This window comes from Microcebus murinus, chromosome 12, assembly GCF_040939455.1.
Source record: "Microcebus murinus isolate Inina chromosome 12, M.murinus_Inina_mat1.0, whole genome shotgun sequence".
NCBI lineage: Eukaryota > Metazoa > Chordata > Mammalia > Primates > Cheirogaleidae > Microcebus > Microcebus murinus.
Window position 1 is genome coordinate 81,407,524 of NC_134115.1, and position 20,960 is coordinate 81,428,483.

Genomic DNA, 20,960 nt, shown 5'->3' on the forward strand with positions numbered 1-20,960 from the left:
GGTGAGGCAGGGAAGGTGCTGGTGACCTGTCTGCTTAGGCTGGAGAGCCCAGTCTGGGCAGAACATGGGCTCAGGGCACCTGGGCCTTGCCTGTCACTGTTCCAGAGACCTGGATCAGGGTACTTTGTCATCTGTCAAACAGGATGCAGAGCCTTGCCCACCACCTCCCAGGGCTTTCCTGAGGGTCTGTCTGCCTGACAGTCTTTCTGTTTTAGGACCAGTGGAGCCCAAGCCAGTGCTGGGGGCAGTGAGGATGTTGATGGTAATGAGGATGGTGACACAGACACGAGGGAATATTGACTGAGCATTCATGTTGTGCCAGCACTATGCCACGGGCTGTATGTCTTGCTGCCCCTGCCGCTGTTGTTGCCCACCTGCACCGACCCCAGGCTGCTCTTCCACTCCCACCCCACTCCCACCCTTGCTTTCCTTTCAGTCCGTTCTCCACTGGCAGCTGGGGCAATCTTTAGAAGTAAGCCCCGGCTGCTTGCCCATTCTGACTCCTCAGCCCCCTTCCTGCAAACCCTGTGTGGGCAGCTCCTTAAGACCCTTCCGATTTCCCTTCCCTTCTGTCCCCCTTCCCTGCCCTTCAAGTGCTCCAGCCCCAGTCTTTGTTCTTGTTCCCTCTTTCTGGAACACTTTTTGTCCAGACACCTGTGTGACTTGCCCCTTACTTCATTCTAGTGTCAGTCCCAACCACCCTGTTGCACACAGCCCGCTCTGCCCTCCAGCCTACACCCTCCTCCGCGTCTCCTCCCAGCACTTGAGTTCGCCTGACGTTGTTATGCGTGTATTTGTGTACTTCTCCCACACTAATCTGTAAGCCTCAGAGAGTAGGACATGTATGTCTTGTTCCATGACATGTCTCCAGCACTTAGAATCGGGCCTGATAGAAGGTCAGTGAATGAACAGACATATTTCATTTGATGGTACTCAGTGAGGTAGGCGCATTGCTGTCTACATTTCACAGATGAGGAAACGAAGCTCAGAGAGGTGGATTGACTAGCCCAGGGTTGTACAGCTGCAACGCCATAGGGCTAGGATTTGAGCCCAGTGTCTGTGGCTGCAGAGCCCCATCTCAGCCAGGAGAATCTCCCACCTCCCTGGAATCTAGTCAGGCCCGCCCTCCCAGAAGGATAGGAATGTGAGGGGGCCCCCCAAAAGGCTGGGCATGGGGTCTGAGAAGGCAGGGCAGGGTCCGAGAAGGCAGGGCACTGCTGAGTTGAGGATCAGCAGTGGGGCCCTGAATGAGAGACTCTGAGGAGAGCGCCTGGGCCCCAGCCACTCCCAAAGACCAGCACCTCCAGGCTCTTGGTGCTGGCCTTGGTTCCTGGCACAATTTCTGTTACTCAGAGGAGCTCAGGCCTGGCCCGGCCTCTTAGGGTGGAGAAACACATGGTGGGTGAATGTGTGTGTGTCCAGCCTTGCTATTTGTGTTGTCGTCACGTCTTCTTAATCAGCCTATTTCTGGGAGCAATGACTTCATCTCCTGTGATTCTCACCACAGCCATTGTCAGGCGTCCATGGAAAGATTGGGTCTGGCACTGTGCTTATTCCCCAGTGAGCCAGGTTCGGAGAGCCAGTTGGCAGGCCCTAGTCTGACCTGGCTCAGGGGCTTATGGTCAGGTCTACCTCCAAGAGATTCCCAGGCTCACCCTTTGATCTGGTCTCCCTGACTCTGGGGAGCCCAGTGCAGCAAATTCCAGCCAGTGCTCCAGCCATATGTGATCTGTGTGTCCGGCAGGGGACAGTCATACCTAGTTTCTGCCCTCAGGGGATCCTCCTGGCTAGAAGAGATGATGGGTCCACAGACCCTGCCTTAGAGGGTCTGTGAGTGGACAGAGAAGGGAGTAAGGACTCCACCAGGGAGGTCCCACAGATGGTTGGGCCACAGGATGCTTACACTTGATCTTAGCCAAAAGGCCGAGAAGCGATGGGCCACAGGATGAAGGTGAAGGTTTGTGGGGGGTTTTCTTGAGGTGAGAGGTGGGGAAGGGCTTGCTGGCTGGCCAGGTGGTGTGTGTCACTGGCCATGGGGTGGTTGTGTGTTGGCCTGGGGAGTGGCAGGGGTGGAGTGGAAGGCAGTGGGAAGGTAGCAGGGTGTTGACTTGACCCTGAAGGTCACTAGGAAGGATTTTAAGAAGAGATGGGGCCTGGTTAGATCAGTGATTTTAGAAGCAGCTCCTGGGTTGAGTGTTAGGGTGGGCATGATATTGTAAAATACATACAGTATTTAGTTTCCTGGCATTTAACTTAAAATCCCTGGACTCTCCAAAGTGATGTCTTTTTGTATGCTAATGAGCTGACTGATAGCTGGCAACCCCTAGGTAGCTTCAGGATGGCGGCTGGGCACTGGAAAGACCAAGGCAGATTAGAGGGTTGGGGTTTTTGGCCCACCCCCCCAACCTCCAGGGAGGGGAGAGGGGCTGAAGGTTAAGTTGATTGCCAATGGCTGATGATATAATCAATCATGCCAAGGAAATGAAGTTTTTGTAAAAACCCAACAGGGCAGGGTTCAGGGAGCTTCAAGATAGTCAAATGCGTGAAGATTCCTGAAGGGCACCCGGGAAGGGCATGGGAGCTCCATGCTCCTTCCCTGTACCTCACCCAACACATCTCTTCATCTGTAGCCTCTGTAATATCCTATATAATAAACTGGTAAACGTGTTTCACTGAGTTCTATGATCTGTTCTATCTGGTTAATCAGACCCAAGGAGGGGGTCATGGGATCCCCAGTTTATAGCCAGTCAGAAGCACAGGGCAAACACCCTGGGGCCTGTGACTGGCATCTGAAGGTGGGGGCTGGTCCTGGGCACTGAGCCCTCAACCTGTTGATCTGACACCACCTCCCGGTAGATCAGAATGGAACTGAATTAGAAGACACTCATCTGGTGTCCACTGCAGAATTGATTGCTGGCTTGGTGTTGGGGGAAACCCCACCTAGCCGGTATCAGAAGTGTTCTGCGCTATGAGAGTATAATAGGAGAAACTGGATGGATATCTTTTCTACAGAGGGTGTTTGGGAGGAGGAGGAGGAGAGGCTGGGCCCTATATTCCCCTCTATCCTCAAGGGGAAGAGTCTCCTCCCCTGCCTCCTCCCCTGCCTCCTCCCCATGCTGCACTTCAGGAGCTGATGCCAAAGCCAGCTGAGCTCAGCCAATTGCCAGGAGCTCCATCCCCCACTCTGGAATGCTGGTGGACTGGGACTGGGGGTGTGAGGAGGTGGGAGGTGGTGGGGAGTAGGGATTTAGGGTGGGGTCTCTGAAAAATAATTTGCTGGGCTTGGGCAGCTTTGAAAGGCTGTGGGTTTCAGACCCAGGAAGTATATCCCCTGCTCCCGGCTTATTCACAGCTTTGCCTGGAGGCAGGGGAATGGGTTGAATGACCTAGCAGGATATAATGCTATGAGGGTAATACACTGTGTCCCACTCTAGGCCAGGACTCATTATCCCACTCCACTCCCCACCTGGGGATGCCTCTCAGAGTGGACACTAATGCAGTAAGTAGTCCAGGGCCCTGAGCTGCACTGCCTGTGGCAGATCCCAGCCCCACCACTCCCCAGCTATGAGGGGCCTGGAGCAGGTTACTTACGCTGTCTTGAATTTCAGCGTCCCTCTCTATCAAATGGGAACAATAATTGCACCTACCTCCCAGGATATTCGCGAGGATTAGTATGTTTTTGGAAAGGGAGCTTAGCAGAGTGCCTGCACATAGAGGTGCCTGGTGTGCCTTAGTGGTGGCATTGGGGCTGGGCAAGGGCAGGGGTGACATAATTGTCAAGGCTCCCTTAGGTTTCCAAAAGCCAGGGATGGGGGAGTGAGGAGGGATGATGGGGAAGCCCAGAGGTGGGGCATGGAAGGGCAATTTCTGGGGCCAAGGAATTAGTGAGAAAAGGAATGAAGGGGGCTGTGCCCAGGGGGTGGCAGGTGAGGAGCTAACAAATCTATTAACACTTGTGGATCTCCTTTTCCTTCAACGCTGAGAACCAGCTGTTTGCCTGCCTCTTGGGCAGGCATCCAACAAGGAAATGCTTTGAAAGGAGGCCTCCCGACCTGGGGGTGGCCAGGTTCTCCCACAGGGGGTAGTATGCTTTCTCCTTTGTCCCTGAGTCACCACCCATCTCCCATGGCATGCCTTCCATGCTCTAGCTGTTCAGCATTGTTTCTTTTGGTAAGAAAATAGTTCAGTTCAGCAAACATTTCCTGAGCATCTCTTGTCTGCTTGGGTCTTTATTTGGCCTAGGGGCTACAGTGATGCTTCAGGTACCAACTCAGCTATCAAGGAGGTAGGAAGATTGTTGACTTGTTTTTAAAGATCTAAATGTAAAAGCAGCAGTCCTAGGGTGGGAGGCCCTGGATTCTAGGGTCCTGCTCCTTTATGCCTGTAGGACCTTCCTTAGGCAAAGTACAGGACCTCTCTGAGTCTGTTTCTTCAGCTCAATACCCAGGTCAGTCTCTGATGATGCCTCCGGTGCTGAGACTCGGTGATGAGTTTGGGATTAACTTACTCTGTGTGCCCATCAGGCAGAGAGGTCTGGCTAAGTCCAGTTTTAGGGCATTGCCAGAAGAGCAGACTCCAGAGGTAGGGGACTGACCCAAGTTTGAGTCCAGTTCTACAGCTTACTGGTTCTGCAACTTTGGGCCAATTACTTGTCTCTGAAACTAGGTTTTCTCAGATGTAAGGTGGGCATTATGATATATACTTGCCGACACCAGCACTTAGCCTCATGGGTCATATTAATGCTATTGAGATCCTCCTCTCAGACACAGGGTCTGCTCCATGCCAAGAACAGGTCCCCAATGCTTCCTACCACCACCCAGAGCTCCTCGGATCAGAGGGGAGCCAGCAAGTGAGGTTGGGGAGGCCTAGACTCCACAGGGGCTGGGCAGGGGCTCAAATGTTTTAAAGCCTCCTTTATTTGAATATGTACTAGTGTAAAATTCTATCTTGCTTTATTAAGACAATGTTTGCTAATGATATTAATAGTGTAAACAAGATTTGGGGATGGGGACAGCTAGGGGAAAGGGGTTATTTAAACATACTTCAAAGAATACCCTTCTCCAGCATTTAAGCAGCACATTTGCATATGTAATGATTGTGCTAATTATAGTTGGCCTCATCTGTTAACAACAAGTTTGCCCGGTTGTGTTACACTATTGTAATCACCCAATCAGAATTCTCTGGCATGCTTTTCACTAGAGATAACAATAATAACAATAACAATAATAATAACGCCTATCATTTTTTAGACCCTTGCTATGTGCCAGGCATCCTACCAGGTACTTGACAGTCATCATCTCATTTAATCTTCACAAAGATGCTTATCTCCTGTGTACAGAGGGTGGAACCAAGGTACAGAGAGGTTAGGTAACTTGCCCGGGCCCACACAGGTAGGAGCCAAGGGGGAATTGCCAGCTCACAGGCTCTTTCTGCTCTGTTGCTGTACTTTTCTATGGACACTTGAACACACATCCTTGCCTTTTATCTCTAAGCTTTCTCCTTCTCATTTGGTCCTCTCAGAAACCCTCATTTTGCTGAAGAGGAAGCTGAGACCCTAGGAGGGAGTTGGGGCTGGGCAGGAGATAAGCAAGCCCAAGGTTTACCTCTAACTTGTAGGGCAAAACCAGGCCCAGCAGGCCCACCTGCCTTCCTGCAATGAGGGGTGGAGGGCAACAGCCCTTCGGTGTTCTCCCCTGAAGTCTTGAAGGCATCTGGCCTTGAGGGGAGGGTGTCCCTCACCTCTCCTACTCAAACGGGGCTAGGCCTGGCCTCTTGGCCAAAGAAAATTATGAGGCAGTAAACAGGTGGGAGGACACTAGCATGTAATAAATTGTTTTGCATACGTTCTCATTAATCAGAGATAGCAATGGGTGGCTGGTGGCCGGATGTAGCCCACAGACAGGTTTCATTTGATCTGCTGGGGTAGAAAGGTTTTATCGTTTTGTTTGTTTAAACTTGGTTACCAACACTTAAACACTCCTAAAACATTCATCTTAAATTCACTGAAAATCTAGATTTCTGGCTTCTCTTAAACAGATTTGGCAACAGTGGGCCTATGTTCCTGTAGGGCAAAGACTGGTCACTTCCGTTCACTCCGGACTCCTTTACTCTGGAAGGCTCTAATTAGCTACTCCCGCAACCCTGGGAGGATGTGTGGAGGTGTGGTAATGTTCCCATTCTGCAGATCAGGAGCCTGGGGCCCAGAGGGGACTGAATAGGCCACTCCACAAAGCTGTTCCATCCTCATAGTCCACCCTACGAGGTTCTCACTCCACCTCACTGCCTTCCAGCCACGTCCAACCCCGCTGGCTGCCAAGGAAAGAAAGAAACCTTTCACAGGCCTAATGACTCAAAAATAACCAACAGTAAGCCTGCGGAACGGTTCCTATCTCCCCCACTCCCTCTCCATCCTTCCCAAGGCCGGAGGGGACATGGGAAACCTATTCATTTAAACTCAATTATTTTCTCGAAGACAGAATGGAACTGAATTGGGTCAGCGGCTGTATTTGCTGTGCTCAGCTGTTTCCCCTGTAACACCATCACCCACTGGGTCTGTTGCTGGGCTCTGTGCTGCCAGGCTCGCCAATTATACCTCCGTATCGGTGGCCACTCCTCGGCAAGCCTGGCTCAGGAAGAAAGGAGCCAGTGAGTGAAACCTGTCACCCTCTGCTTGTTCACCCAACAGGCTGTAGGAGCAAGTGCCTAGGCCAGAGTAGGTTCAGGCTCTAGAACCATGTGGTCACTACCTCCTGGGACCCAGGCTTCATGTATTAGACATTCAATGTCCAACGCTCATCTGTAGGGGAGGTGCTTCTCCAGCAGAGTTTCTGCAGATGAGGAAACTAAGGCTCAGACAAATTAAGAGCTTGCTGGAGAAGCAGCCTCAGAATCAGACACTACTGGGACCTTACTAGCCATGTGAGTTGGAGCAAAGAACTCAGCTGCCCTGCACTTCTGATTCCACATCTGTAAATGAGGCATAACTTGCCAGACCTCTCAGGGCTGGACTGTCCTGGTACAAATGTGATGCAGTATGCCAGTGGCCTGCGCAGGGTTAACCCCACACCTGAAATGGGAAGGGTACTGTGTGCCAGCACAGAACTTGGTGGGGGACACAGATCTCAGAAGGAGGGTAAACTGGGGACATCCTCCTCTCCATGAAACCCTTCCCAATTCCCTGCTCCCAAGCTGGAAATGTTGTTCCTGAGTTTATCAGTCTCCTGTCGGGCTAGGCCCTGCACTGTACACTCTTCATAGCTTCCACTGGGCCCACAGCCAGTTACATGTATTTCTGTTTGGTCCGTGTGTGTGTGTGTGTGTGTGTGTGTGTCTTCCCCTCTCCACTAAACTACCAACTTCCTGAGTGTAGACCATGTATCTTATTCACCTGTTTAGTTCCTGGTGTCACTCTCTTCCTAGTGGTGTGGCCTTGGAATGGTTATTTAACCTGGGACAATGATCCCTCCCCCTCTGACAAATGTTGTGGAGAGAAGGTTAGTTAGTATTGGACGTGGCAGCGCTGTGCAAGGTGGCTGTGTGGGACAGACTCTCAGGAAACATGGGGGGAATTCAACTCAAAGGCCACCCTTTCACCCTCCTGAGGCAGGGACTTACAGGGAGTGGGGCACAGTGGTTCTAAATGCTGCCTTGTTGCAGAATTGGTGTCAGGTTACATGGAGAGTGGGGATGGAGTGGCCTCCCGTCATCTCCACCATCTTCTTGCTGCAGTGGGCTGGGCCTTCCCCACGAATGGACTGCTGCAGCCTCAGTTATCCCAGATGGCCCAGTGGTGGGGCTGGGGCAGGCTGGGACCGAGTAGCAACCGCTGACCTCCAGGCACCCAGGTTGTAGTGGGTAGCATTAGATCCCATATTTTGGCAGTTGTGGGACCTAGGGGTGGAACAGGATCCTCCCAAGCCACCCCTATGATATTGTCACTGGTCTCAAGGTTGGAGGGTAGGTAAGGAAACCATTTAGGAAGGTTTGAATTCCCTGACCTTTCAGGAAGCACGTATGTGAACTTAGGCATTGGGGCCTGGTACAGACATGGTGTGGTGATGGTTGGGCTCCACTGTAGTGGGATGGGGGGCAGGACTTGGGGACTGGGCAGTAGGTGACCTCACCAGAAACACAGAAGCTAAGCTTCTGGGCACAGGGCTTCTGTGGTGGGATCCCACTGAGTGCACTGGAGTCTCTAGAGGCCTGGACTTAGGGATAAGGGGGACTGACCTCAGGTTGACCCCAGCACATTGTACAGTAGGTCCAGCAGTCACTGGCTCATAAACTGTAACCACCTCTCTCCCTTGCCTCTTGGTAACATTTAGGCCCTGGCACATCATGCTGGGTGTTGCCCAGTACTTGGCACTGTGACAGCCAAGAAAGAGAAATGCTGACCGCGTCTCACTGCTTGTTTGAGTAAATTTACTCTATATTTTTCAGAGGAGGTGTCACATGGGTGGGAATTTACTCCCACTAAATGTTTTGATGGAAACATTACATTTTGGGAGTGAACATGTGTCAACATCACTGTGGGGGAAAGGTTCCAGGATTCTCTGCCAGCTGAAGTCATCACAAGACACTGGTTGGGGGCCTGGCAGATGGAGGTGACGTGATCAGGCTGGTGGTGGGCTGGAGGTAGCCAGATGGGCAGGAGCTGAGGGTCTGAGCAGGAGAGATTGGGTAGGTGGAGAGGAGGAAGGGAGTGGGGAGGCTGTGGGTTGACAGTGCACATTAACCACCCACACAGCTCAAAACAAGGTGAGTGGGGAGCTCGAGGGGTGGGAACAGAGGACAGAGGCTCTAGAATGGTGAACGGTGGCAGCTCAAACCAGAAAGACTGGCTGGGGCCAGATTGTTGAGGGGCCTGGAATCCCAGCTCCCACCAGTAACTAGCTGTGTGACCTTGGGCAGCTTTTCCAATCTTTCTGTGCTTCCACTTAATTTTTAGTAAGATGAAACATAGATACCCACAGCTTATGGCTCTTTGGAGAATTAAAGGAGATAATATATGTAAAATACCTAGCACTGGGCCTGGCACATAACAGGTGCCAGGACACATTTGTTGTTTGTTGGTGATGATAAAGCCACACAAGCGTAGATGTGCTCACATAAATTAACAGCTGGTATATTGAAACTACTTCCAGAGTTGGCTCTCAGTCTAATACCAAGTTTGTTTTCTCACCTTCAGCTGAGTACAGCAGTGGTCTCTTCAGAAGCCCTTTTCCGTGCACAGCCAGGCTAGGGGCTGACTGTCCTCTGTAGGGCATCCCTCTCCTGCCCTGCACCTGTTCTGTCCCACAGACTCATCCTGAGGCAGGCGATGGGTTACAGCAGCACCCTCCTCCAGAAAGAGCTTCTGTCCTCTGCTTTATGTCTAGAAAGAAGAGAGCCATGGTCACAAGAAGGTCTCCTCTCCCAGAATGTGAGCACATTTCTCCCCAATGGGGTGAACAAGCATTGCCTTGAAGTCTTCCTTCACAGTCTTGGGGCTGACTCTTGTCACTTCAGGAAATGGGAAGCTTTTTGAGGGAGGAGGGTTCTAGGATTCCCCAGAGAGCCTAGCCTAATTGGTGGACATCTTCAGATCTGAAAGAAGACATCAGGGCCCTGAGCTCTGGGGAAGAAGACTGACTGGTGGTGTGTATATGTCCATGACACATTTATTGAATCCCATGCCTCGAGGAATGCAAGGGGCGCCTGACAGAGCAGGCAGCAGGACCCAGGAGAGGGCAGTGAGTGAGTGGGAGTGGCGGTGGGGGTGGGGGTGGGGGTGGGGCGGGGCGGGGACTGGGGAAGAGAGAGGGAGATTGTGTTTTCCTGTGCCTGGGGACATGGGGGAAGGCCTGCCATTGGTGGGAGCAGTTGGAAAGGTGAGTGAAAATTAGAAATAGGGGCAGGAGGGGAGCCTAGTGGAAAAAAGGCTGTGGCCATGAGACAGGGCAGGGCATGTGTGGGAAAGAGGGGAAAGGAGGGCCTTGTGGCTGGTTAGCACTGGTAGAAAGGGGAGGAGTGTGCAGGCGGCAGGGAGGCCTGTTCTGTGGATGGCCAGGGTCATGGAATGTGCTAGAACCAGGAGTGACTGGACCAGGGCAGCCTCTGAAATTCCCCCGGTTACATGTGGCCAAGAATGGTCACTAGGTATTTAGTACTTTTGTATCTTAAAGATGAATCTGAAAGGAGCATGCAAGAGGTTATGCTGACTTCTGAGCTGAGGCTTATTGGTTACAGAGGGAAGTGACTTATTCAAGTTTAGACAACTGGTGAGTGTGGGCACCCAACTTGGGATGGACATCTTCAGACCCCCACATGCAGGCTTATTTCTTGTGCTTGTGACCCCGTCCTTTGACAGTTGTCATGCAGCATAAAAGGCCTGTCATAGGGCCCTGTTTTGTTATAACAAGATATTGGAACTCTGTGGACCAATCAGCAGTAGATGGCTTCCTGACTGGGGGAAATTTAGGAAGGCTTCCAGGAGGAAGGAGTATTATTAATAGAATTGGGGGAGAAAACAAGAGAGGGCAAGTAATAGGTGTAAATAATTGTGTGGGGTGAGGCACACCTACTTCTAGATGTAGTCAGGTCAAGTTGTGTGAGTAACTTAGCTTCTCTGGACTTGATTTTGTCTGTAAAATGGTCACAGTGCCTGTCTTGCCTGTTTGTTGCCATGATCACGAAATCAATGGGAGAAGGCCTGTCTTGGAGATTGTCTTCTAGAGGAGGTGCTTGGAGGTGGTGCTCAGAAGATGCACTCTGCTTCCTCCTTCCCTGTTGCCTTGGATGCTCTGGGGCCAAAAGGGTTTCTTTGGCCCTAGGACCTCTCTGAGCCTATATCCTCACACTTCCCTGCTGGGAAATTTTAGACATTGGATGAACTGAGATGAAAGCTTGTAGGGAAAACCTCTGAGAAGGAAGGGGGGACAGGACCACTGTTAGTGCACTTCTGGTTTGAAGCCTTGCAGGCAGTAGGGGAGCAGGGGAGCTCTCTGGGCTTTGGGGAACAGATGCAGATGTGGGCAGATGGGGTGGTATAGGATCCCATGTGCCCAGAATGGCACTGAGCCAGGAGCCTAGGGCCTGGCAGGGGATGGAGTGAGTCAGGGACCTTCCAGATTGGGGGTCACAGGAAAACCTCACAGTCCTGTGTCTCTGCATATACAGTAGGGGCCTGGCACAGCCTATTGCTTAGTAGGTGCTCAGTAGTTGTGTGCTTGGCACTGGAGCAGACTTCAACTGCCATGGACTGACCTAGGGCCTGTGATGCCTCAGGGTAGAGAGGGAAGGAGCTGGGTAGGAGCCTGGCCGTGGCTCTTGCCCTCCCAGCACTTCTGTTCACCTGTTTTTACATTGCTGCGTGGTCAGATGCCCTTAAGCCCATTGCATCAGGGAGCTCTGCAGCAGCACCCTGGGGAAGGCAGTTTGATTAGCCCCTCTGGGTAGTGGCTGTAGGGGAAAGAGGTATGATACCCTGCCTCTTTGTGTGTGGTTGAGGCTCAGTAAGTGGAAACTGGGGCTGTGGCTTCTCTAGTGGGATGGGAAAGGGAGTAACCCCAGGCAAAAATATTTGGTTGGCTGGGTGTGCCCTTCCCAGAAGGATTTGTATTTCAGTGAGGGCCCAGTGTGATCCAAGGATGAATCTCCAGGCAAGCTGGTGGGGTGGCCCAGGGGTCTGTCTGCCCCCAGGCTTTTGGGCCCATCTGAGCACCTGGGCTGCTGCTGCTCACCAGGTGTCTCCTCCCTCCTTGCACTGAACCTCCTCCTTCTGCCCTGCTGGCCAGCCCGGTGCTTCCTACAGAAGAGAAAACCACCTTGGGGTGGAAACTTGAACCCTGGACTGCTGCCTGGCAGTCTAGTGCCCTCCCCAGCAAGGGGAAGGCTGTCAAGTTCAGGGTGGGGAGTACCGGAGCCCTGCTTCTTCTGGGCTTGGGCCCTTCTGCCCAGGTGACTGGTAGGCAAACCCTTGGCCTTGTCTGGACCTCAGTTTGTGTTCACTTTTAAAAATGTTTGTGGGGTAGGGTTAGAGTAAATAAATAAATATATAAATCGATAGATAATAAAAATGTTTGAATGGAAATATAGGGGAGGGATAGTGCTTGCTTCAGATGAACCTGGGGTGTGGCCAGCGGGAGTGGGGGTGGGGGTGGGGGGTGGCGGGGCGGGCAGCTGTGCAGCCGTGCAGCCTGCAAGAGAGTGGCTGGGGTCACAGGCTCGCGCAGAGGTGGGGAGGAGGCTTCCTAGGCGGAGGTCGGGGCCTGTGCTTTCCTCTCGGACACGCTGTCCGGGAGCTGGGGAGCACAGCAGCGTTAGCAAGCGGAAAGTGGCTGCAGCTGGGGGCAGCTGGCGGTGGAATGTCACCGCCGCTGGGCCTGGGAAGGGTCGACCCCGCTCCGCTCCGCTGTGGATAGGGGCGGGCCGGGAGGGCCGCGGGGCCTGGGCGGGCTGGCTGCTTCCGGCCTCTGGACAGTTTGGGGCGTGGCGTTGCCTGGTAAGAGTCAGGAATGCTCCGCCTGCGGGGCCTGGGAGAGGTGACATTGGTGCGCCCCAAGACTTTTGGTTACCCCCCGCTCCAGCTTAACACAGTCTCAGACCAGCAAGAAAATGCATTTATTCATTCAGTACATCTATCGAGTGTCTACTTTGTGCCAGGCACTGGTTCAAGGTGTGCTAGGCTTACCCGGGTGAACAGGTCCCTGTTCTCCTGGACCTCACCTCCTCTTGGTGGGTAAAAGAAACAAACAAGATGACTTCAGAGCAGTGCTATGAAGAAAATGAAGCAGGGCGACTACGTGGGGGTGGGGGTGGGGGTGGGGGTGGGGGTGGGAGTTGCCACTTTAGATAGTTAGGGGAGGGCTCTTCTGCCAGGGAACTTTTGATCTGAGTACTGAAAGAGGAGAAACCTTTGGCAGAACCGAGGGAATGGCAAGTGCAAAGGCCCAGAGGCGGGACTTGGGGCGGGATATGACCCTGGGCGGAGTCGGCAGCTTAGAGGAAGAGCCTGGAAGGGACCTTTGGGCTGAGGCTCGCCCCTTCTGCTTCGCCCTGGTAGGTGAAAGCAGTTGTTTGCTTTCTGGAGTTTTTCTAGATTTCTTGGACCTGCAGGTTGTGCCATGTGGTTACCTATATGGAAGACTGTAATTTTCCACTTGTTTCCTGGAGGACCCAGAGATCTCTAAATGTTGTCACTGCTGTGTTTTTTAAGCCATTTTTGAAATTTCAACTGGGAAGACACAGATTCAGCATTTGCTTTGAAGGAAGGGGAAGCCCTGGTGGTTGTACCTCTTAGATGCCAGCCCTGGCTGAGAGGCCCCCTGGATCTGGCCTGGGCACACGAAACCCTCAGGAATGGGCCTTTGTGGCCTCGGACTCCTCGGTGACAACCTTGGCAAGATTCTAGGCTGGGCCGGAGGGGCTGTTCAGTGGAGACCCGGCCAACCCTGGAAGCCAGATCTGGTCCCCAGGCCTCAGGTACCCAGGCCTCAGGTACCCAGACCCAGATCAGCGGAGAGGCCTGCGCTTCTGCCACAAAGGTCCGTGGGAGGCTCTGCTGGAGGGAGGAAGGGGGCATAGGAAATTTCCTCCCAGGTGGGTGGGTCTCCAGCCAGGTGTGGTGTCAGCCAGGTCTCTGATGGGAGTAGGTTGGGGCTGGAGGGTGAGCGGCTGTTCCTCCTAGGAGGCCTGGCCCAGAACCCTAGCCGCAGTGGGAGCAGGGCTCCCTGGGGTGCAAAAGTCAACAGCCTGCTCAGCCAGGCCCCTTCACAGCTGGACTTGGGGGACCCTCTCAGGGGCTTGGGAGGAAAAGTGAAGGTGGGGGCTGGGGTTGCTTCGCTGTCTTCTCCTGGGAACCACACCCTGCCCTCCAGGAGTTTCAAGTCTGGGAGTGGGTGAGGGGCTGGGGAGAAGGCCTAGGGCACAGGTGGCATAGAGGAGGCAGAGGCAGGCACGTTTGTGAGGCACCTGGGAGGGGGGTGTCCAGGAGCCTAGCTGCTGACCTAGGCTGTGAGGAAGTGGCCTTGACTCCTTGCCACAGAGCCAGTGAGGGCCCAAGAGGAAGCTGCTGGGTGCGTCTGTGACCCCAGTTGAGTTGCTGCCTCTCTGAGACAGATTTAATAATCCATGTCTGTCTCTCTCGTGGTTAGTATTGCAGGAGAGAAGCTTTACTCCTAAAACTTTTATTGATCCAGACACTAATAAAAAGTAAAAGGATTTTTCTTTTTTTCCTGCTAGAGCAAAGAACATCAGAGCTCTAAAACACAAATTTGTTTTCCACCTCCCTAGATTTAGGAGGGGAGTGTGGGTGGCCTTGTTCAGATCCCCCCCTCTTCAAAAAGCCTTCCCTGATTGCTTAGGCCTGCAGCACTTGAACAAAACTTCCCCCAGTGTCTGTCTTTCCCCTAAAGGGCTGGGACTACCTGGCTGGGGTGTTGCTGAAGCCTTCCTTATCACCTGGGGCCCTGGGGGTAGGGAGAGGCCATTGAAGGCTTGAATCTAGATTTCTTGTGTCTCTCTGGGTTTAGTTCTTTGGCCACCTGGTCTTTGTTTTTTTGTATTCCTTCCGTAAGTACTCACTGAGCTCTTCCCCCATGCCAGACAGTCTCTTAGGATACAGAAATACAACAGACCTTACCTTCTGGTGGGCGAGACAGATAAGACTAAATAAGTGGAGAAACAAAGTAATTCCAGATTGGCTGAAGTTCCCCTTCTGAAATATAAGTCAGGGATTTTCCATCCTTCCTACCCCCCCACCCCCCGCCGGCCAGGCAAGGTCTCACTGGAGTACAGCACTGTCGTCCTAGCTCATGGCAACCTCAAACTCAGAGCTCAAGTGATCCTCTGGCTTCAGCCTCCAAAATAGCTGGAACTACAGGCTCAAGCCACCACTCCCAGCTAAGTTTTGCATATTTTTTTTTGTAGAGAAGAGGTCTTGCTATGTTGCCCAGGCAGGTCTCAAACTCCTGACCTTAAGCCATCATCCTGCCTTGGCCTCTCAAAGAGCTTGGATTACAGGCATGAGCCGCTATGCCTGGCTGTAAGTCAGGGACTTTTGTCTGCTTTGTTCAGCACCTGTATTTTCAATAACTAAAATAGTGCCTGGCATATAGTTTGTGCTTGATATTTGCTAGCTGAATGAGCAAGGGCTTTGAAGGAAACAGGCAGAGTGTTTCACTGGGGAGTAATGGAGGTAGGGCAGGACTGGTTATAGATTGAGTAGTCAGGAAGGATCAAGTTCTAAAGGATGCCAGAAGCCAGCTGTTGGGAGAGTGAGCCTGGGGAGCAGCAAGTACAAAGGCCCTGAGGCAGGAAAGCAGAAGCTGGGGGAGGGGCATTGTTGGATGAGGTCAGAGGGTAGGTAGGCCATTCCTGCCCACTTCTGAGTGCTGATTTCATCTGAGTGCTATGGGGAGTAATTGAAAGCTTTTAACACCAGGAGTTAAGTAATTTGATTTGCATTCCTGAAGGGTTCCCTGACTGTCCTGGTGGAGGTGGGGGGAAGTGGATGTGCAGAGTGTGGGGTGCCGTCTGGACTGTGGCTGCTTGGGGAAGAGGGAGGAGGAGTAAAGGAGTGCCAGGGATATCTGAGGGGGTGGCAGCAGGATTTGCTGATGGATTAGATTTTAAAAGCGAGGGAAAGGGAGGATTCCTGGCATTGCCACTAAGACACGCTCCAGTCTGGACATTCAGCCTGGAAGTTCTGTGAGGTGTCCAAGGGGAGATGTCAGGCCAACAGTTAGATACTCAAGTCTGGAGCTCAGAAGACGGGAGTGCTGGAGAGACAAATTTGGAGTCGTGAGCACTGGAGGTATTTAGAGCTACGGGAGTGATGAGATCACCAAAGGAAAGTGCTTTGCTGAGGAAGAGTGCCTTCAAAACCTGAGCCCTGAGGAACGCCAACACCTGGAGAAAAGGTGGTGCGAGAGCAGCGGCTGTGAGGAAAGCCAGAGTGGGGTGTCCTGTGTTCAGGGAGGGGGTGAGGAGAGGGCAGAAACTGTGATGGGCTCCTGGCCTCAGGAAGGCCTTTGGTGCCCTGGAGGCGGTGGCAGTGGCAGCAGTGGGCAGAGACAGTGGTGAGGACTGGGCCTGGGCTGGTCTGGGAAGCCAAGAAAGGGAGGGCTTATGGTGTACAGGGGCTTCGGTTTACCATTAGCTCGCCCAGTAGATCCCAGCCTTGGGTATGCTTCAGAATTTTCTGAAGCAGATTGGTGTTCACTTTTCTAAACCCTGCTGTGTGGGTGGACCCTGTCCTCCCCCTGCCAGCCCCTTTCCTTGCCCCAGTCTCCAAATGAGAGCATCCTTACTCCAAGGGTCTTTCCCGGAGCGGAGCAAGACTTCTGTACACTAGTGGCATTTCTCTGGAAGGCTTCTTTCTGGGTTTGGCTTCTGGAGAAGTTTGAGACTTTATTGTATATGTGCTGCCGAAGTGAGCACTGTTTGAGATTTTTTATGGACTATTTTGGTGGTCAGGACCTTTACCGCCCCAAGGTTTGCTGGCTCTGGGGAGAGTGTAGAATGTATTTGGCTTGGGGACAACCTAGGGTGTGAAGGACCTCTGATGGGTTCTCGGTGTCTGCTGAATGAATGGCACTCAGATATTGGAGCCTTTTGGGTTCTCAGTTGCTTTGTTAAATGCTTTTTCTTCAGCTGGTTCACCCTTGTTTTTACATCTGTTACCTGCAGGGGATGGTGTATTACCTCATTTTATATGTGAGGAAACTGAGGCTCAGGAAAGTAAAAGTACTTGTCCAGAGTTCCACAGTTGCTAAGTAACACAATCAGAACTGTCACCTGGGCCTGCAAAACCCCCAAATCAGGCCTCCCCTTACTGACTGATGAGCCCTGTGGTGGGGTGGCAGTGGCGGGGTTTAAGGCACCTGGGCCTCCCACTGCCTCTCAGGAATAGTGGCCACATGCTGTGGCTATGGGACACAGCTATGGGGCATTCCTCCTGCCTCCGACCACCTGTGTTCTCTGATGCTGCGCACCCCACCGCACACACACTGGGTGCACTAGGTGCCGGGAAGATAGGGTGAAGCAGGCCTCGAACCTGGCTAAGCCTTGGGATGCTTGTGGCAGAGGGAGCACCTGGCTCCCGGGGAGGCTGTTGGCGCAGCGGGTGTGTGGGTGGTGTGTATGGCTGATGTCGAACTCCCCAAAGCGAGCTCACCTGGACTGCATGCCTTGGCCACATCTGAGGAGTGGGTGTAGACTGAGACCCAAAGAAGGCTGAGGGCGGGGTGGGGCCCACCTGGAGAGGTGAAGCGGAAGCCGTCTCCTGTGGCCCATGTGGGGGCCCTGCTTTTCTCTTCCTACCCAACAGACCTCACTTAGCCTGGGGTGGGTGGCCGAGGCAGGCTGTTTTCTGGCTTCAAAGGATTTGGCCCAGAGCCCAGCCTTTCTCAAGCTCTATCACCTTCTGGCCTGGCTCCTTCTGAGGAAGGGCAGGCATTTGAGAGGTGGCAGAGGGTAATCCTGCCTGGTAGTCACTGAGGGTCCTTTCACAGAAAGAAACTGCGACCCAAAGAAAAAATGACTCTCCCAGGTCACTGCCCAGGAAGCTAGTTTCCTATTTTGTGCCTCCTACCACATCCTGGGACAGAAGACTGGCTTTTGTTAGGTGCTCACTCTGAGCCAGGCTTTGTTCTTTATCCTCCTTGCATTCCTGTGAGGGAAATATTAATACTCTTGTTATTGTTGTGCCCATTTTACAGTAGAGGAAACTGAGGGAGGCCCAGAGACATGACTTGACTTGTCCAAGACCACATAGGTTGCAAATGGCACAGTCCAGATTTGAACTCAGTCTGGCTCCAGAGCTTGTGTTCTTAACCATCAGGCGACACAGCCTCAAACTGGATTGACTTCTAGGCTCTGTAGAAACAGAATGAGGACGCCAAATCCTTGAACGACATGGCCCCTGTAGAGTTTGGCCTGAGAACTACACCTGGCCTTGGATTTTCTGATAGAGGACAGTCGCACAGCACCTAGTATGTGCCGGCCACTCCAGGGGCTAGGAAGGCCCACCATTGTTGGAGGACTTCTTAGCCCAAATACTGAGGTGCAATCAAGTCTCTCCTTCCTTCGTCTCCTTCCCGCTCCTGTTCCAGCAGCTGAGCAGGCACTGCCCACCCTTGGAGCCTAGGGGACCCAGGAGAGCCCCCGTTCCTCTGGACCGTGGAGGGGGGTCTTGGCCAGCTTACCTGAACCCTGGGCTTGGAAGGATGGTTTCTCCCTCCTGCCTCAGTTCCCCTCATCTGCCTCTGGCCATACAGTATGTTTGGGAAGGGACTGAGGGCCGGGGGGTGCGGTGCCCCCACCCCTGCAGGCTGGCACACCCGCCTCTTCCCCCTTATCCTCCCTTCTGCTCCTTCCTTTTTCTCTGCCCTCGCTTTCCCTAGCATTTGTCTGTCTCCTTCCATGTTGTGTGAGAAGCCATGATTTCCAGTCTGCTCCTCTGGAAGATGGAGGAAAGGGAAGAACCGACTTCACAGGGTTTTGAGGCTCAAGCTGAAACCCCCGAGGCTGGGCCCCTGTGCTAGATGACTCCTCCTCCTCACCCCCTTCTTTTCCCTCCTGAAGGAAAAGTGCTGGGGAGTGGAGCAGGTGGGGCTGGCGTTAGGGTTGGCAAAGCTGAACCTCTAGGGAGGGAGCAGGTGGGGAAAAAGGATGGGACCTTGGTGGACTTCGTATGGGTGACCTGCTGTGAAACCCTGGGGAGCTGCGGAGCCTCTGCTGGACCTCAGCTTCCTCATCCTGAAGGTGGGGCAGTGGAGCGCCTGTCTCCTGGAGTTGCAAGGAATAAGGAGACACTGCTATAAAGTGCTAAGTGCTGTGCCTAGCGCAGACTGAGTTTTCAAAGAGGGCCACCATTCTTACTCTTCCTCTTGAGATTTGGCCTCATTGTTTTTGTTTTAGGGTTCTTCAGGTAAAATTTGGAGTTTTACTGTTGTTCATTTTGTCTAAAATTATCTTTAGAAGCCTTGGGCTTCTAATCTGATCATGACTTTTAGGATTTTGTTTTTTGACTTTTTGCCTTCCTGTTTCCTGTACAGAACTATGGATCTGTATCTTTAAGTCCCTGGCAGGTCCAAGTGGGACGCTGGCCCTTTAAAATCACATTATGGAGAGTTGGAAGGCAGCCTTTGTTTAACTGAGGCTGATTAGTCCCAGCGGACTGGGCTGGAGTGGTGTGTCTAGGAGCAGAGCAGGGCTGGCCTGGCCGGGCCAGTGGGAGGCAGTGGGCCCGGCTGGCTGGCCCTTGGCTTCCCCTGGCCCAAACCGGGCAAGCCTGGTGGCCGCGCTGAGGGACGGTGAGTGGCCTGAGCAGAGGTTGGAACAAAGGAGCCTGGGAAAGAGGGAAAGAATAAGGCAGCCTCAGACCCAGGGAGACCTGGATGAGCTAGGCGGCAGTGGGCACTGGCAGAGAGTGGCTGTCACAGGTGCCTGATCCTGGGAGGGACTCAGGCTACCCAGGAGTGGTGTCTCCGCTCCTCTGCGTGGATATCCACCACCAGCCCAAGAAGGTGGAAGTAACTAATTAGGATAGTCCTGCCAAAAAGTGGGAAACCAAGAAGAGTTCTGTTGCTGTTTTTAGTTTTTAAAGTGAGAGAACCCGTTGTGAGTTGCTCCTTTCCGCAGGCACCGCTGGCCTCTGTCGTTGAGAACCAGGAAATGCCAGGAACTGCTGAAAAGTTTTCTGAGCTGAGAAGCTTGGCCTTTGAGCTGAGTCGCCCAACACTAGGCTGGCTGGGTGGGGCTGTACTGAGGTCTGGGGGCCATGTCATCTCTGCCCCAGCCCCCCAGTGGGACTTTCTTTCATTCTCCTTCTTCTCCCTGTGTCCACTCCCTGATTGTGGGGCCCAGGTCCCCTGGGTGGGGTGGAGGGGTGGGAGGGGGTGGTAGACTGGGAAGGCTGGGTCTAGGCCAGGGGTGTGTTTTGGCTCCAGCTTAAATACTTGAAACAATTGTCAGAAGCCCAGTCACTTTGGTATGGCAGAGTCTCTACTGGGGAAGCATCTCATTTCTGGAGAATCAAAGGGTTTGGCTTGTTACAGCCAAGACTTGGTGCCTGTCGGTCTGGTCTATGGCAGGTAAGACTGCCTACCAGTAGGTGTCCTTCTCACCATGTTCCAGACAGGGTCACCCAGGAGGTGACAAAGGCAGGGCTTGGTGCAGTTCTGGCGATCCAGGTTTGCTGTAGTTACTGAAAAATTGATACATTTGATCACACAGTTTCTGTGGTTTGGTGAAAACCTGAGGCACTGACAGACAGTGAAGAGTTTGGAGTTGAAACCCAGACGCCAGGCATCCTGCCCCACCCTTGTGCCGGTGAACTGTGACCTTGGGCCAGCTTGTTGACCTCACTTGTATATTGGAGTGTGGTGCATAGGGACAAACCTTGGAGGGAGTTGTCAGTTCTTCTGGGATGGCTTCATGGAAGTGGTGACAGCTTTAGAGCTAGGCATAGAGGATAAGGCGGGCTCAGCTGCCGGGAGTGCTGCACCTTGAGCAGAGGTGGACAGCCAGGTGAGACGAGCTAGCTGGGGCTGGCTGGATTGGTACCTTGGAAGCTGGATTTTAAGTTCATGCTTTCTTAGTTGGAAATGCTTGGGCCAGGTGGCAAATGACAGGGCCAGCGTAACGTAGAGCCAGCCAGTGTGAAATGTGGGAGAAATCTGGCCGTGGGGAAGCCCCTTGAGATCCTCAAGTCTCGGTTTCCTTAACTGTAGTTAGCTGCGTGAGGGTCTGCACTTGCAGGTGTGCTAGCTGTGGTGTGGTGGTGGTGTACTTGTGGGCCACAGATGGCTTTGCACGGTCGCTAGGGGCAGGAGGAACTCGGCAGCCACATGCAAGGTTTTCTCTGAAATTGTTTCTCTGTTTCTGCCTATGCCAGTGCCCTGGTAGCTTGTGGCTTATTGGCAGCGACCCTCTCCTGCTGCGATGCTGCTGAACGCTGCTAGCTGTCACCTCCTAGT

The 20,960-nt window shown here is 53.0% G+C and overlaps 1 protein-coding gene across 9 annotated transcripts in view; it reads left to right on the plus strand.

The window, feature by feature from the left end:
- Positions 1-20,960, plus strand: part of DAB2IP (DAB2 interacting protein) — a 187,878-nt gene that overhangs the window by 127,594 nt on the left and 39,324 nt on the right. Inside the window, exon 1 of one of the 9 annotated variants that reach the window (XM_012771767.2) lies at positions 12,867-13,523. The exons of 7 other annotated variants lie outside the window; for them this stretch is intronic. In XM_012771767.2, the coding sequence (XP_012627221.1) occupies positions 13,339-13,523 (185 nt within the window). In that variant the 5' untranslated portion in view covers positions 12,867-13,338. One more of the 9 variants, XM_012771770.3, reaches the window with a different exon arrangement.